We start from the raw sequence: 17,090 nt of genomic DNA, 5'->3' as shown, positions 1-17,090 counted from the left end.
ATTCAACTATGTAAAGAAAAAAGTATTTAATAATATTTCATTCATTCAGATCTAGGATGTGTTATTTTAGTGTTCCCCTTATGTTTTTGAGCAGTGTATTTATAGTGTAGTTGAAAAGTTGCTTATTAGCTAAAGCTGTCTGTGATAAGATTCGAACTTGCAACCTTTGGGTTGCTAGACGTTCGTGTTACATGCCCGACCAACCTCCTTTCATTTTTGCCTTATGTAACCATACCATATCATTCTAAATGGAGTGTCTCAGATTTAAGTACGGAATAATACCAAATGCTCAGAGACTAGGTTGAAACTCGTCACTCCTGGTCATGCCAAACAATGTTTGGTTTAACAATGAAGAATGGAGCTGGCAAGAGCACAATCAGACCTTGGACCAGGCTACCAAACACCTGCAGAGATGACTTACATCACTGTGGTGTCGTGCTGAGAGAAAAACAAACACTAAACTGTCCCTCTAGATCAATTTGGGGATTTACTGCTCTTCACACCAGTCAGTGTGATGGATCACAAGATTTAGACAGCTCTAATTGATTCCCAGAGGGTCTGCAGCAGGGGCCATGGGGATAGTCTCTGGTCCTGTCCAGATCTACACCTCAGCAGGCAGTTAGCCCCATTCCTGACTTAGAGGACAGCCCATCACCTCTATCTCAGTTGTGTTGAAATGCTTACTTTCCCAGTTACCTCCGATTGTTCGGTTTCACTTTGACTATTCACACAGTGCATTATCTGTTGAATTGTTTGACACCTCTGAATAACATGGGGTAATGTAAGTGGAAATCTTTATTTTTTTGCCAAAATGTTTGTACAATGCAAGCTTTCCAGCCACTGTCACAGGTTTGATCTGTCTCCACCAGAATTGAATGATTCAAAAACCTTGGGTCTTCTTCCAAATTCTTAGTTACTTCCAACTTTTAGCTTTGACAAACTACCTGCTGACCAAAACAGGATATTATTACCAGTCCCATCCGCCACAAACACAGGGGTTGGGTACAGAACGTGGCTCAATGAGAAATAGTTCATGATAAATGACTCAAATCACAAGTAATCTTCTCAGATGACTGAGTCAGTAATAACGGCAGATCTAGCTGTAAACAAAAATGGCTACAATGGTAATTCAGGCAATTAACTTAAAAACAAAAGTTAAAATCAAATGTAACTTTAAATATCTACTTGTGGAACATAATATCGATGATTACTACCATTAACATGAATATTTTTTTTGACTTAAAAAACAAATTTAGAATATGTACAATGCATTCAGTCACATAAAATGCCACATATTCTAGTTGACATATTGCTGCGATGCTGTTCATCTACAGCTGGGTCCAAAAATACTTGTTTGGGTTTGAGAATGCACAGGATAAAATACCAATGTTGCCAGATGGCCACCACACTACACAGCATTGTGCAGAATGTCACAGTATAAACTTGGTGAAAATCCTCAAATAAAAATAATAAAAAGGAATATAAAAAAAAAATAATGTCATTATTGACACCTTTTTTTAAAAGTACGGTCTTCAATAACTTAAGGTTTGTGGTGCTTGAATGGATACTGTCTAAGCACCCTTGCAAATTTTAATGGTTTTAAATAAGATTGTGTGTATGTAGAATTGATAATAGATGGGTAGTCTTCCCTCTAAAACAGTGACTATCACAGGAGCACTAAGCAACACCACCATCCAGAGGACTGGGGGGGTATTTGACAGAACCTGAGGTAGCAAAGACAAATAATAGACTTTGGTTATAAAACGCAATCTCGCATAATGCATTTAAAACCACTTTTTTTTTTAACACTCAGTTAACACTAGGCTACATATCTCTATATAAAAAAATATATAAATTAAAACCTAAATGCAATTTTGTGACAACGTCGTGATCCCGAGGGAGAACGTTAATCCTATGTCAACTGTACAGTGGAAAAAAAGAGCATTTAAATCCCATCATTCACAATATACACAAGTAATGTATACCAAAGATATCATTACAAAATACTTCAAAATAAAAGCCAAGAAAATATTGTATACTTCGAATATGGGAGCAAAGAACAGTTTAACACAGACCAAATATGCAATGTTGTTAGGTATCTTTCAGTTAAAAAATTTTATATGTACAAAAATATATACACATTACTTCACTAGATTATGAGGCTTATTTTTTCAAATGTATCTCTAAACAAAGGCATAAACCAAATTCAGCCGGCCAATGAGTGTTTACCTTCCTAAAACCATGTAACTTCAAAAGAAAGCTGCTCTTGTGGTACTTCCAAGAATCAAGTGTCCCCCTTTCCAAAATTAAAATGTCCTCAAACAACTTGTTTTTTCTCAGTGAACTCATGCAGCCGTGTGATGAGTCGTAAGCATGCAGAATTGAAGGGTGTGGTGTGGGGGCAGGGCATAGGCCTCAGTAGACTCTGGGGATGATGCGGTAGCGGACTTCTCGGCAGTAGTCATCCCACGCCGAACCGTACTTCCTCCTGCACTGGGCCTCGTCTCGGGCCTCCCGGTGAACCAGTAGGATGGATAGGTAGATCACATAGAAGTATGGCAGGATGTGGGTGAACCCTACAGGACGACCACAGACAACACAAAAGGTCAACATACACTACAGCGTCTCATCTTCACACTATACACCCATCAAAACACATCTAGCTTTACTCGGCTGTTTCTGATGCCTCGTCAGTACAACTCAGAAAAAAATACATACAAAAAACAAATACCTGGTAACTAACTAGCTGATTAGACATCACTCACCACAGGGTAGGGACCATGCCAGAGCCATGATGAGGTCACCCAGGTAGTTGGGGTGACGGACTAGCCCCCACAGACCAGATACCAGGAGACTCTTCCCAGTGGCAGTAGGGATAGTTTTCAGATCTGGAAAACAGAGAGATACAGTGAGTCCAACAACATGATGGGGACTAACTCCATCCCTTTATCAAGGCAGAGAGCCTGCAAAATGGATAATGTTTATACATGAATAAGATGCACTGGGACTGAGGACTTACGGGATAATGTGGGGTCTGATGGATTTCTTCTGAAGGCGTTTTTCTGTGAGTTTGCTTTACGGAAGATGCTAAATCCAATGACTAACAAATGACAAAGAAAATGTCACTGTTGGTCATACAACAAAAATAATATCACAGATGACATGTAGAACTAATATGAACCTAAGCCAATACTAAAGGTCTGAGTACGGAGTCAGTACTACCGACTAACCATTGAGAGTGACGATGCCTACGATCCAGGGCAGAGAGAGGTGATTGGGGTGGTGAACCAGGTAGTAGGCCTGGAGACTGAAGGTGAAGGGGACCCACATTAAGTCTCCAAATGCCAGCATGAAGCCAAACCCATCATGGGTAATATCCATATAGCTCAGGACGCCCTCCTGGGGAGCAACAATCCACCATTAGATTACAACCAAATAAATGGACTAAATACCAAATCGGGCAGAAAGAAAAATCAGGTTTTGTACCTCATGCCAGAAGGCATCAAGCACATAGAGCAGGTGGAAGCAGTTGACCAGGATCATGGCTGGTGAGGGGTAGTCCAGGTGGTGGAGTTGCATCTCAGCCAGAGCCATGGCAGCGTTAATCACCAGCTGGACAGAACAGAGATGTCAAAATCTAATCAAATTGTATTGGTCACATACACATATTTAGCAGATGTTACTGCAGGCGTAAAGAAATGCTTGTGTTCCGAGCTCCAACAGTGCAGTATTGTCTAACAATTCACAAATCTAAAAGTAAAGTAATGGAATTAAGATCACAGCTCTGAATAAACACTCTCCCTGAACAGACAGTTAAACAAACAAACTGGCTCCAAAATGTACAGTAGTATCATTTTAGGATTTACTCAAAGCAGTTTACATTTTACCACTAGAGGGAGTAATGAACACAATGGGAAACTGAACAGAGTTTATTTTGTTTTCGCAGTTGTTTGGGGAAATAAACAGCTTAATCTACACTAAATGTCTCTAACATACAGCTGAAAAGTACTTTAATGGAAATATTTCAGTACACTGCAGTGAAACTTACCCAACCAATCAATCCTGGGCGCAGCTCACAGAAGTATTTGAGATCAAAGCCTTTGATCCGGGGGTTAAGTTCACTTCCCATGAAGAAGTCATAAATAACACTCCCTGGGGAGGTGAGAAGAACAAATTAATCATATTATGTTGACCATTTGTGAGGCAACATCATTCAAATGGGTAGTACAGAAATACAGCTTTCACCTCGAGGATTGGAATCTATTCTTAAATCAGAATCAATTGAACATTTGATGAAAAAGATGGTGGATACTTTACCTAATTCTATTCTATTGCTCTTAACCTTATGCTGGTCCATGTCATAATAGAGCCATTTCATGGAATCATATCACACCCAGATTGTAGAAGTATATTTACCAGTGACAACTACACACAACCACCCACCCACTCACCAGAGTTTCCTCCAGGGGCCAGCAGGTCCTGGGTTGCCCAGCGAGAGCGGACATACAGGTAGACACTAAGTAGGACAGAGCAGAGCAGGGAAGACACAGCCAGCTGGAGGAAGTGGCTGTGGATGTAGCTGAGGTCTATCTTGTGGTGCACTGCAGCCCCCAGGGCAGCCACCGTCAGCACAAAGGCATAGAGGGCTGGTGGTGGATGAGGGGGAGACATACAGGGTTAATACACAGGAAGTACCTCAACCAAAAGGTATTTCCTAGTTTCCTTTTACGACTTACATGTTAATGAAATACATTGGCATAGTGCTTTACTACAGCTATCAAAAGTGCTGGGGGTAACAGACTAGTTCATCTCATTTCATTCCTTTGAAATGAAAAAAAAAAAAAAAGAGACAAAAAGACCAAAAGAATGCCTCACTGTTCATTCTGTATTTCAGCCTCCCTCCATTCTTCAGGGGCATTCCTTCCACAACCTGGGGACGACAAAAGCACACAGGTTGGACATTCATTCAACCTTACAGGAAATACATTATCTGAGAGGGTAAATGTAGATAGGACAGGTGACTTTTTGTACAACATCCCTTTTACTAATGTCTCCCAGACCTAGAGAACATGTGATTTCCTGGGAGCCAAAAGGTGAAAGTTTCATACATTCTGAAAAAGACACGTGTGCTTCAACAGTTTTCAGAAGGAAGATCAGGAGATTATGAAAATAAGAACAAAATGCCCCATTCTCTCCTGTAGAGTTCCAGTGTGGATCGTAGCCTACTCCCGCTGACTAACCTAATTTTTCTCCTCTGCTCCGGGTAATGAGCAGAAGTGAGCGCCGGTCATGTGCTCTGTTCAGGTTACAGATGGGAGTCATGTGTACTGCCTGCACTCTCAGGGGTGGTTAGTGTGTATTTGCCAGTGTGTGTACAGTCTTCAGAGGGGTGGGAGTAGAAATTCTAAGAATGCAGTCATCTACGGTTCAGTTCTTTTTTTCTCTCCACAATGACTAGAACAGAATTAGGTGATTCTGATTCTACATGTGTGCCAACAAAGCAGTGAGGTGGGCGATCATGGTACCTTTCCAACAGGCAGCATGTAGAGCAGGGCCTGGAAGAGCAACCAGAGGACCACCATGCCAAACACCTGTAGGTCCCACAGGGAGTCAAGGGCAGGCAGGGGGGGGGCACTCATCAGGCTAGCATCCTCCTGACTGCAAACCACCATCAGGCCCAACACCGTCGCAGGCAGGAGCAGAGTCATGCAGAACACTCCTGCAAATACAGTGGGAAAGGCACTGAGTGACTGGAGCCAAGGGAAGTCAGCCTGGTCCTTCTCCAACTGTCTGACTTAGGTTTACCCTGTTACCGGCCCCTCAAGAAATACATTGTCAAAGGATTTACAGACTTGGTCTGGGTACCAGTTTGTTTAGCTATCATTCCACTCCTTGCTACGCTAAACATCTTTGACATACGACACGGAGCGCAAGGAGTGGAATGTTATCTAAACAGAAGGTACCCAGGCTAGTGCAGACAAGCACCCTATTGCAATTTGATTGGCAAAACATTGTGTAGACTAGCACCATTGTTTTTCCCCCTCACTTTATCCAGAACATGACAAGATGGGATAGGCACAGCAACCACATTTCTGTTTCTCACCTAGCCTCCCTCCAAACTCCAGCTCAGTGGTGATGGGGGCTGTGGCTACTGCAGGCTTCTGCTCAACCTCCTCCGTATGCTCGGCTGGCTTGGCATCACCGTCATCCTTCCTGCGTCTCAAGTTGTAGCGGCTCTCTACTACTTTCTTCTCTGGCTCCACCTCTGCAGGCTTCTGGAAGTAGACACACAAGGGACAGGCTGACTGGTATTTATTTACACAGACACGAACATGTCTAACCAACTGTGACTTGCGCTTATGGGGGAGGTTATCGTAGAATAGACAACGTTTGGTCTAGAGGTTGACCGATTAATCGGAATGGATTAGTGCCAATATCAAGTGTTCATAACAAACCGGAATTTTTGGACACCGATTTTTTTCTCTTTTTTTAATACACATTTATTTAATCTTTATTTAACTAGGCAAGTCAGTTAAGAACACATTCTTATTTTCAATGATGGCCTAGGAACGGTGGGTTAACTGCCTCGTTCAGGGGCAGCCTAGTGGTTAGAGCGTTGCAAGTTCGAACCCCCCGAGCCGACAAGGTACAAACCTGTCGTTCTGCCCCTGAACAGGCAGTTAACCCACTGTTCCTTTAAAAAAAAAAAAATTAATGACAGATTTTCACCTTGTCAGCTCAGGGGAGCCAATCTTGCAACCTTACAGTTAACTAGTCCTTGTGCACTCCACAAGGAGATTGCCTGTTACCCTGGCTTACTGTATTTGCGTAAGTTGCTAGCTAGCATTAAACGTATCTTATTAAAAAAAATCAATCGTAATCACTAGTTAACTACACATGGTTGATGATATTACTAGATATTATCTAGCGTGTCCTGCGTTGCATATAATCTGAATGAACATACAAGGCGCATAAACATTCATTCAAACAGCACATTCATGCATTTTGCCAGCAGCTCTTCGTTGTGCGTCAAGCCTTGCGCTGTTTATGACTTCAAGCCTATCAACTCCCGAGATGAGGCTCGTGTAACCGAAGTGAAAAGGCTAGCTAGTTAGCGCGCCAAATAGAGTTTCAAACACCACTTGCTCTGCATGGGTAACGTTGCTTCGAGGGTGGCTGTTGTCGTTGTGTTCCTTGTTCGAGCCCAGGGAGGAGAGGGACGGAAGCAAAACTGTTACACTGGCAATACTAAAGTGCCTATAAGAACATCCAATAGTCAAAGGTTAATGAAATAGAAATGGAATAGAGAGAAATAGTCCTATAATAACTACAACCTAAAACTTCTTACCTGGGAATATTGAAGACTCATGTTAAAATGAACCACCAGCTTTCATATGTTCTCATGTTCTGAGCAAGGAAGTTAAACATTAGCTTTCTTACATGGCAAATCTTCTCCAACACTTTGTTTTTGAATTATTTAAACCAAATTGAACATGTTCATTTATTTTTTTGAGACTAAATTGATTTTATTGGTGTATTATATTAAGTTAAAATAAGTGTTCATTCAGTATTGTTGTAATTGTCATTATTACAAATAAATCAACAAAAAAAAATATATTATTAAAAAAAACATCCGATTAATCGGTATCGGCTTTTTTGGCCCTCCAATAATCGGTACTGAAAAATCATAATCGGTCGACCTCTAGTTTGGTCTCACACAGCTGGTGAGATGGGGGGGTACAGTGTAATTCAGAGTCTACAGACACCAAAGACTGGCGTCTCGTTGTGACACATAGCCCGAACACGCACCTCCCCAATATTAAACAACCAACATAGCCTACGCCTCCTTTATTCATTTGAATGTGTTGACGGTTGGAGAAATTTCTTGAGCCGTGCTCAGAATTTAGAAAGTACGAAAGCCAGCGGTGAAATATTCTACAACACTGCTGCGTATACACGTCCATGTTTTGGTTGATAGCCGCTTAAGAGGGCAGGGGACAGGCACAGCATGAATGCCTGAGTCTAAAGTAAGGGGCAATGGAGCTCGTGAATTTGATGTAGCCTACAGGCCTTGCAGTTACACAGGTCAGACAAATATGGGGAAAATACGACAGCAAAATAAACAGTACGACTTTAATAAAAGGTGCAATGTCTCACTATACAGGCCCAAGTCTATGATGCAAAGCCAGTGAATTCAGTGACAGGCAGACACTGAGCGTTCCTGTCATGCCCATCCATTCTACTTGCCAAACAAATTAGCTTTAGATGTGCATCTGCTATTAAAGGGAAAAGTGAACACTTATCTTGTTATAGCAGGAAATACCATAAACCATTGTTTGGTTTTACTACTAAGTTGGCAGTGTTACATGGCCACGGGCATACTGATAGCCAAAGTCTTGGTATTTGTTTAACATAAACTAGTCCTCATAACGTGCAATGACAGCCTCTAAGGAGAGCAGAGAAAACAGGCAGCACATGTTCCAACAGCATGTTGGGGCGGCAGGGTAGCCTAGTGGTTAGAGCGTTGGACTAGTAACGGAAAGGTTGCAAGTTCAAATCCCCGAGCTGACATGGTACAAATCTGTCGTTCTGGTGAGAGTGAAAAAAATATTCCTGAAGTCTCACCTCGTTGACTTTGTTAGCAGTATCATTCTCCTCTGTCATTTCATGCTTATTGTTGATATTGTTCTCAATTGGCTTTGCCTGTGGTAAATTAAAACGGAGTGAAGGAAGCAAAAACATCAACATGCAGAAAAGGGAATGTGATGACCAACATCGCATGTCTAATGACTCCACTGAATTAACACTAAGTGGTTATTTCACACTACACACAAAAAAAAGAGGGTTAATTACACCATTGTTTGCTAATGCTTGATCTATTAAATATCGCCATCTCTTTACAGTACATCCTGAATACACAAACTCAGGCAGCAAACAAACATCAGTAGAGCAATATTTCTAAACAAAAAGCCATTCTAAATCCCTGCAGTGAGTGAGGAACGAGTCTGACCTCCAGCACTTCTTTCAGTTTGGGCTCCTTGCGTGAGTTGTGGGTCTCCGCGATGAAGGTGCCGCTGACAGTGCGTGACGAGGAGCGCCTGGTGGTCCTGGCTGGGCTACGGGAGCGACTGCGCCGCCGCGACGGGGAGCGTGAACGAGAACGAGAGCGACGGCTTGGTTTGAACCCAGTGGGATTCTGGAATAACATAAGTTACAGCATTTAGCAAGGTTACAACTTGTTATTACATAGCTATTACATAAGTGAATTGTAAAAGACAATGGAGCAATCAACTTATTATAAAAGGCTCATAACATTTGATTATGTACTATATAATAATAATATAAGCTCAAAATATCTTAACATTCTCAAAACACCATCCAAAAGAGAAGTCACATTATGTGACATTTATATTCATTCATATTCATCTGGGTCACGTCTTCAGTGACATGGTTGCCATGGAGATAGATTGTGCTACTACCTTCATGTCAGCCTCTCTGAGCTCCAATTCGGTGCCGTCCTTGTAGATAACAGTGTAGAGCTGATTCTTGGCATCGTAGCTCAGTACCTTGACCTCGTAGAACAGGCTGCTGCCGGGCCAGCGGCCCATTACTGTGTCCCCACTCTGAAACTTGATACTCGGCATCCTCGTTTACCTGACAGAGAGCGAGAGAGAACAAGTAAAAAAAAACACAAAAAAAACGGGAAATACAAGAGGATTCTGAACCTTTGAACTAAGACCGAAAATATTATTTCAGTGTTAAGACATGCTGCTTCTGTTCTCTTTCACTTTACCCCGACAAATTCAACAAAGGTGGCAAATTATAAGTAGGCCTATCACGGTAGATAAACTTTTTCAAATGAATCAGGTGTGCATACCAAAACCCATCTACGATGGGGGACAAACGCTCTTTCCCCAGGATTAGGCTAGATGAGACATTTACAGTGTGCATTAAGAAAATGTAAAGGGTGACAGACGCGTGTAACGCTCGACACAATGGAGCAGTGAGGTCAGCGGTATGGAAGGGGCTGCGGAGCTCACAGAAGTGCTGACGTGCACATCCCAACTAGGTTTAACCCCTTTGTCACTCTTTCAATAGCCTTTGTACACTGGATTTGAGTAACGGTCAGGTAACATCAAAAAATGCATTTTAGAAGTTTGACAGACATCGGAAGTTGTGCTTCTATCAAACTGTCAATACACATTACACACACACTTTGAAAACCTAGATCCTCATCAAAGCAGATATTATTTAAATAGAGGGAAACAGAGGTGAAATGCCTGACATATATTCCCAACTACTACCCAAGCTCACTGGAATTCCACAGCTCAACTACTCAGCACTGGCCTGGGTCATATTTGTCATCTAGTATAAGTCAAAACGGGACACCACAGCTGCTGAAATGTTTTAGAAAAATAATAAATACGTTAAAAAGTATCCTTTTCCTAATGGCCCACACAGATTATAAATAGAAGCAGTGAGCCAGCCCACTAATGTAGTAAAGCACATTCCATAACATCTCCATTAATGAATACCAACACTGACACACCAATCGCCTCTGTGATGGTGTCCTGGCGTCCCTGCTGAATTCCATATGGTTAAAGGTATAGCTAAACGACGCGGACAGTGTTCCCTACTCCAGGAATGATGAAAGTATGCGCGGTATGATGTGGGTGGAGCTTTGAAAGTTAGCCCATACCTTGTGTGTCATACCTCGGGCACACAGCCTTTTAAATACAACACGCAAAAGTTAAATAGTTTCAATGAATAGATCAAAATACTCTAAATGGGAGTTTGTAATTGGTTTTATAGAAAGTAAATTCACCCAGCCCCTGCTAGTTCATTAACCAGCTAGCTAGTTTCCTTGATGTGACTGAATGATGGATGTTACGCGCAAGTCTGTGGAACATATTCCCATAGAATTAGACGTTTAAAGTTACTTTATAAATATATATATATTTTAATATCTGGAAAAAAATGTAGACATCTGTGGATGTTTGGTCGGAAATATATTTAGCCATCTATAGCTAGCTAACTTAGTTGGTCAGAAAAACAAAGCGAGCAACAAAAAACTAACGTTATCTACAAAAAAAGGTAGGCTAGCTAGCCACCTTAGCTAGTCATTAGATTGAATTGGAAGAGCAATCAGAACCGTGTAGTGAAGCTAACTTTGGCGGTAAGCCAACGTCAACTATCAAAATGGGCAACCCAAAATATGATTCAATGTGCAAAAGGTAACCTTAGATTCGTGGAAAAGATTGTTCGAATGTATCTGCTCCTTTAATGACCATAGCTCCAAGTGACAGCGGGGTGGAGGGAAAACGTCATGAATTCAAACCTTTGTTAGTAATTGTTGACCTAACTAGCTAGCTAGTAGCAGGCGAGCTAAACTCGGCGACCAAGTACATCACTGATGTCGTCAACGGTCGGTCATTGGAATAGGTCAACTAACATAGATACCTATGTTCCAGGGAAAGTTTTTTGTTTTTGCAACTGTAAACACTGCACCGACGCATAAATAAGTGTAAAATAGTTGAATGAGTAGAGGCAAAACTAAGAGTTAGCCACTAATAAAAAGTTGTTCGCTAGATAACTAAATATGCTCAGCTGTAGTGGTTACTGTAGCTAACTTTAGCTAGCTGACCCCACGCAACCCCCAAACACACTCAAGAAAACCCGTTAGCTAGCGGCCAAGTTCTCAACAAAGACATTTAAAACGTTACCACATTTATGCACAATAAATGGTAAATATGCATAAACGCTATTACCTTTAGATAACACGTACGAATCCAATTAGGAAAATAAGATATGTATCCTGCTAAAAACGTGGAACAAAAATATAGCTAGCTATATTTGTAAAAATCCGTAGCTGAATGTAGAGCGCGTTCTCCCTCCCTCTATCCGCGATGCCCACCAGTCTATGATGGCGCGAAGCTCGCTGATTGGCTACAATGCTTTTCTTTTAAAATTATAAAATGTTCTGATTGGTCGATAGAGGATTTTAACAGAGTGCGGATTGGTTGTAACCGGTTTGTCCTTACCACTTTTGTTGACGGTGTCAGATTTCTGGCCTTGCCAGTTGCTTCAGTGATTCCAACTCGGTGTACTTGGTGTCATGTGCCATAAGATTTCTACAAGCGTCAGACAAAATGGAGGAAATATTTTTTGTAATTGTATGGAAGATAATCTTTGTTTTAGTAAAAATGGAAGTTAATGTTTAAACGGATTATTAATTACATCAGCATTATTGATGCATTGAAAATGCTATATCATACAAACCCTTTCTTGATTTATGTAGTAAATTGTAGAGCATTTACAACAATTTGTTAATAAACAAAGTAAACTGATTAGTTGGTCATAAAAGGTTATTTAAAATTGTATTAAACTTAAAACGAAACTATCAACAATTGAAATCCAGAAATCTGTAAATAAATGCGCATCATGTATTAACTTATTACTGCCCGTTAATTACACTAATGGAAAAAACGGTTAGACAGCACAGTTCAACACATTTTTCCACTTTCTAAAGTGCTCATGCATTCTAGACGTCATTAGATATTGAATCTAATTGTGAATTAATCTGACTGAAGCTGAAAACAGTGCAGAACCAGTGACACTATCTACCAAATGTCAGGTATATATTTGATGTTCACAACATCTTGTTGCAGGAGTTGCTTTCAACATTACAAACCAGCTGTAACATGGTGCTATGCCATCCCCTCTATGAAGCTCTGATTTATCTTCAACACATTGGGCTAACTGACCTCACATTGAATTGCACAATGTAGGATGTTGCTTTATAGGCTTAGAGATATATTACAAAACTACATTCAAGGAGTCTGAGAAATTGCGAAGAAATAATCAAAACATAGGATTATGAAAGATGATTATCATGAAACATATCTTCTCTCAGCAGTCAGTTATAACTGTGCATGTAAAGTCAAAACAGATGTCACAATTCAAAGTTCACACACAGTCATTTCATGACTACGGAAGGAAACCAAAACATATTTTGAAAATTCAAACAAACTCTACAGTCCAATTACAGCGTTTTCTCCACCTGCTCTCTCTGAGGTCATGAAGCCAAACACCCGCTTAGTCGATCTTCCTGTCTTACAGCAGTTTCCGTCCCTGCAGAGCCTTCTCTCTACTCCGGTACAGATGAACTGCAAATGGACTGGCATTCTTCTCAGACCCTCCTCCAGGAAACATCTTTCTACTGTTCATTATGTTGCAAACAACTGCACACAGTAGATGACTCCCACTGTGAGATCTTGTCACCCCTGTAAAAAGAAGCTGCAAGACCAGAAGCAGATGATTGGCCTCATTTTGCAATGGACATAGGCTTGGGTTCAGACAGCAACTGTGTGGGGGGGTTAAAAATAGCTTGGGCAACAGTCGAGAGATTTCTCTGCCTCATTTTCAGTTAGTCCTGCCTCTTCCTGTTCGCCTCAGCTAACCTGTGTCTGTAGAAGAGCACAAAACCCGAGGCGCCGATACATTCACTGCTAATGGGGTGTGAAATAGGGGGTAATGTAACACAATGTGATTGGTCTGCTACTAAGAATAGGCCTGCAGGGAATTCCCTAGACCTACTTAAGGAACAAGTGGCTGAGGCAGTGACTTGACTTGTGAGGGGACAGTTCTAAAGCAAGTACAGTCTTATGACCTCTTTATACCAAACATCTGTAAAGTATTCAACACAGATAGAGTAAAACACAAGGCTTATAATCACCATGAGACAAGTCCAAGATTTTCACCTAAGCTCAATTTCAGTGTTTCTGCTGAATTATTGTTTTCAAGCTTTTGAATATTTGATGAATGCCCTGCATGTAAAATGGTATGATCTCCCACGCATTCGCTTTGTTGCAGATAAACAAGTTATATTCAAAGGCTGAGAAGAGCTCTGTGAGAGAAACTGCTGATGCAGCACAAGTCCATGTATGGCTTCGTGACTCGTCAGAACAGTCTCAGAGCTCCTGTGGATCACATTTTGTCCCACAGCAGGAGAGAAATATCCAGATTAAAAAGTTAAGAATGAGTTACTGAAACTATGTCAACTGAACACCACAAAAAAGTTACTTTTTAATCATGTATTGCAATTTTTTTTATTTAATTTGCTCAAACAATGTTAGCATGTAAGAAAATTCTAATTAACATGAGAACGGTATGGTACAATGTAAATGATAAAAGAATAAAGGAAACTGATAAATTCCTTTCAGAGACATTCAATTGAATTTCTCAATATGTCCACCAGCTTCGGTTCCCTCAGTAGATGGAAAAATCTGATTTTGGGGACAAAAATGTAACTGTAGAGCACAGGAGGTTGGTGGCACCTTAATTGGGGAGGATGGGCTTGTGGTAATAACTGGAGCGGAATTGATGGAATGGTATCAAATACACCAAACACATGGTTTGATGCCATTCCAGTCGCTCTGTTTCAGACATGAGCCGTCCTCCCCTCAGCAGCCTCCACTGCTGTAGAGGATATATACATTTTCAGATTTCCCAAGCGCTAAGAACCTAAACTATGTAACAAACTGCTCTGTAACATACAAATGGCATGAGGAAAATACACCACTTCTTGTGTTCAATTGTACTTTGTAACATAACTTCATTCTCCCATTAAAATAACTATTCCAGGACGCAAAAAAAAACAATGATCATGTGTGAGATTATGACAGTTCCTAGAATTATTACTAGTCTTTTTAAATCTTTGACATATTAAATGTAAATTCAGAACAAGGCACAAACCATGAAGATCACAAACAGAATTATCCATGTAGATATGAATGATCCTTAATTAGAATGTTTCACTCCCCAATCCTAAGGACTCGATATATAGATATCTCCCTTTCTCTTAACAATGATAAAACAAAAGGCGACTCAGTAAAGTGTGACGTGTGTGTAAGAGGAGATTGTAGCTGAAACCTTTGGTGTGATAGCCACACTATTGGCGATGGCTGCATCTTGTAAAGCAGGTTCATCATAGTATCATGAATTTCTATGGGTTTATAAAGTGCAATCGATGCTGTAAACACTCTTCTGTACAAACTTCCAATGCTTTGATTTGGAGATGAGAATGAAATACATTTGTGTTTGAGCAAAACACTCACAAGGGGAGTGTTGTGAAGATAGCTCAGTCACCACGACCCCCTCAGCTGTTGCCACGACAGAACCCTGATCAAAGTCGATCCCCTTACCAGCAGGTCAATAGAATAGAAGCTAGAGTTTTACATTGAAGACAGCTCTGTTTTACACGAGTCTCAGGTTGACCTCAGTTTGACCTTCTCTCAGTTGATTGTACATCGAGATTTTTAGGAAATCAAAAATGTTTTGTTTTGAAAAGGAAACATTTTCAATTAAAAGTAGCCATTCCCATATGAACAAAGTCAATCAAAGGGCGAAAGAAGTATGCCATTATCAGAACTTCATCTTATAAGGAGAGGAAACAAAGGCAAACAAAAATGCTACAAATAATTATTAAGCACAAGTAAAACACTGAATGGCACCAGCATGGATGCGGATATGTCATGCCGACAAACTCATTTATGGGGTGTCCCTTACGTCTTTTTCATGACAATTTTTTGTATTTTTTTCCTGCAAAAAACCATGAGTACCATGAATTGATGGAAAATGGCGTACCTCAGTAAATTAAGTACATTATGGCTATAAACAGAGGGGGTCTGTCCATCTCATCTATTCTCTACCCATTTCTTTCAGAACACTTTAGAATCTATTAGGTGGATGTCCAGTCGTGAACAGAAGGAGGTACAGAATCACATCCTCAACAGGGCGCTGGAGTGGAGTTAAATGAACAGGAACATTTCAAGGAAAACATGTGGGGGAAATTCAACCCAGATGCTACACTTATTGCTTATAAACTGACAGACAATAACGCAACTTCTTGGCAGTCTCACCGTACATGCACCAAACACTTGACAGAAAATGAGAGGGAGGGAAAAAAAAGGTTTAGTTCATAATAACAGTACAGAGATTTCAAATAGCTCCATCTCCAGATCTGGTCATGGTGATTTTAGCAGTATTAACCGTCACTAATTGACAGAGGTTGTTTGGTAAAGAGCTACACAGATTGACTGTAGAAAGGCATGTACCCTTTGTGACCGTCTCATCAGCCTGCAACACACCGAAACAGTGAGAAGAAATGCAGTACAGTAGCTTGTTACAGCGATCATTTTGATAGAAAAAAAGAAGATCATGATATTCGGATATTAAGCCAAACAGACCAAAAGACCATCTTGAAAATATTTGATTAAGCTACTTGATATGGCCATGGTTTACATTAAAACAGACAATTGATAGACTTGTAGATATCATTTTTTCTTCTTTTGTACATATTCAGGTTAAAATAGTATTTGAGGAAGACAAGCATTACAGAGTCCTGCAGCAGTAGACAATACCAAGTCCACCAGTCAGTCCCTCATTCACATCAAGAGGCTCCCTCCTATGGCCCTATGGGAAACTGAGTCCTACTTCCCTTTCCCTCCCCTCCTGCCTCCAAACTTAACACTCGCCCACTAAACGTGCCTTTTTGCTTTGAAATCACAAGTGCGCACCAACCGTTCCAAATCTTAGTGTGACCACTGTCTGACTTCTCACACTTCAATGGTTAATACAGTATACAGTTCAATATAGTTAGTTTTTTGTTGATTTTCCTTGTTTTCTTGTGTTATCGACAAAGAGAGAAATCTTTGCATAATGACAGTCAATTCTCTTCATGACTGTGTCCTGTCCTCCAGGTGAGGCTGCGGGAAAATGGCAGCAACGGCCAGGCTTCACAAGATGGACGCCAGCAGTGCTTCCATGCTACACGCCTCCCGCACTCCCTCGCCCCCAGTTGTGTGCCTGACGCTGCTCCGCCCACAAACTCTGTCTGCTGTATTAATTCAGTTATTGTCATCATCAGCGCCACCTTTTTAAACTTTTTTTTTACCTTGTTTGTTGCTTTATAATATTGTCCTATCTGAAGTTGACCTGTCTCAGTTGTCCGGTAATAGGTGTAATTTACAGGGAGGTGAGATCCTTCTACACAGTGTTCGACTTGCCCAGCTCCTCTCTGATGGCTGTGG

General features: G+C 40.9%; 2 protein-coding genes across 29 annotated transcripts in view; both read right to left on the bottom strand.

Annotated features, from left to right (window-relative positions):
• Positions 1 to 777: 777 nt before the first annotated feature.
• Positions 778 to 13,383, bottom strand: lbr (lamin B receptor). Of its 8 annotated transcripts, none has more exons than XM_090243030.1 (15): positions 13,061 to 13,383; positions 12,042 to 12,131; positions 9,480 to 9,654; positions 9,011 to 9,196; positions 8,626 to 8,703; positions 6,104 to 6,275; positions 5,526 to 5,719; positions 4,876 to 4,930; positions 4,452 to 4,646; positions 4,049 to 4,152; positions 3,487 to 3,612; positions 3,231 to 3,399; positions 3,020 to 3,100; positions 2,766 to 2,888; positions 778 to 2,576 (listed from the first exon to the last, which is right to left on the bottom strand). In XM_090243030.1, the coding sequence occupies exons 3-15, from the start codon at positions 9,642 to 9,644 to the stop codon at positions 2,416 to 2,418; spliced, it is 1,809 nt and encodes a 602-aa protein (XP_090099156.1). In that variant the 5' UTR covers positions 9,645 to 9,654; positions 12,042 to 12,131; positions 13,061 to 13,383; the 3' UTR covers positions 778 to 2,415. The 8 variants fall into 8 exon arrangements, with proteins under 8 accessions (XP_090099156.1, XP_090099157.1, XP_021467742.3 ...); XM_090243031.1 differs by having other exon boundaries at positions 6,104 to 6,272; positions 13,061 to 13,300; XM_021612067.3 differs by lacking the exon at positions 12,042 to 12,131 and having other exon boundaries at positions 13,061 to 13,370.
• Positions 13,384 to 14,082: 699 nt separating this feature from the next.
• The window catches only part of LOC110529212 (protein enabled homolog), a 150,802-nt gene continuing 147,794 nt past the window's right edge, over positions 14,083 to 17,090 (bottom strand). For all 21 annotated transcript variants that reach the window (XM_090243011.1, XM_090243014.1, XM_090243017.1 and 18 more), the window contains one exon: positions 14,083 to 17,084. In XM_090243011.1, the coding sequence (XP_090099137.1) occupies positions 17,047 to 17,084 (38 nt within the window). In that variant the 3' untranslated portion in view covers positions 14,083 to 17,046. The remainder of the gene's footprint in view (positions 17,085 to 17,090) is intronic.

The sequence above is a fragment of the Oncorhynchus mykiss genome, chromosome 8, assembly GCF_057628025.1.
Source record: "Oncorhynchus mykiss isolate SJ-2025 chromosome 8, ASM5762802v1, whole genome shotgun sequence".
NCBI classification, from domain to species: Eukaryota; Metazoa; Chordata; class Actinopteri; order Salmoniformes; family Salmonidae; genus Oncorhynchus; species Oncorhynchus mykiss.
Note: the sequence above shows the minus strand (reverse complement) of the source record. Positions and strands in the feature narration are given on the sequence as shown.

Coding starts and splice junctions, on each gene's coding strand:
- lbr (XM_090243030.1), bottom strand. CDS start 9,644: ATGCCGAGTATCAAGTTTCAGAGTGGGGACACAGTAATGGGCCGCTGG. Junction 8,704..9,010: donor AACTGAAAGAAGTGCTGGAG/GTCAGACTCGTT, acceptor AATTTACCACAG/GCAAAGCCAATTGAGAACAA. Junction 5,720..6,103: donor GGAGTTTGGAGGGAGGCTAG/GTGAGAAACAGA, acceptor CTGTATTTGCAG/GAGTGTTCTGCATGACTCTG.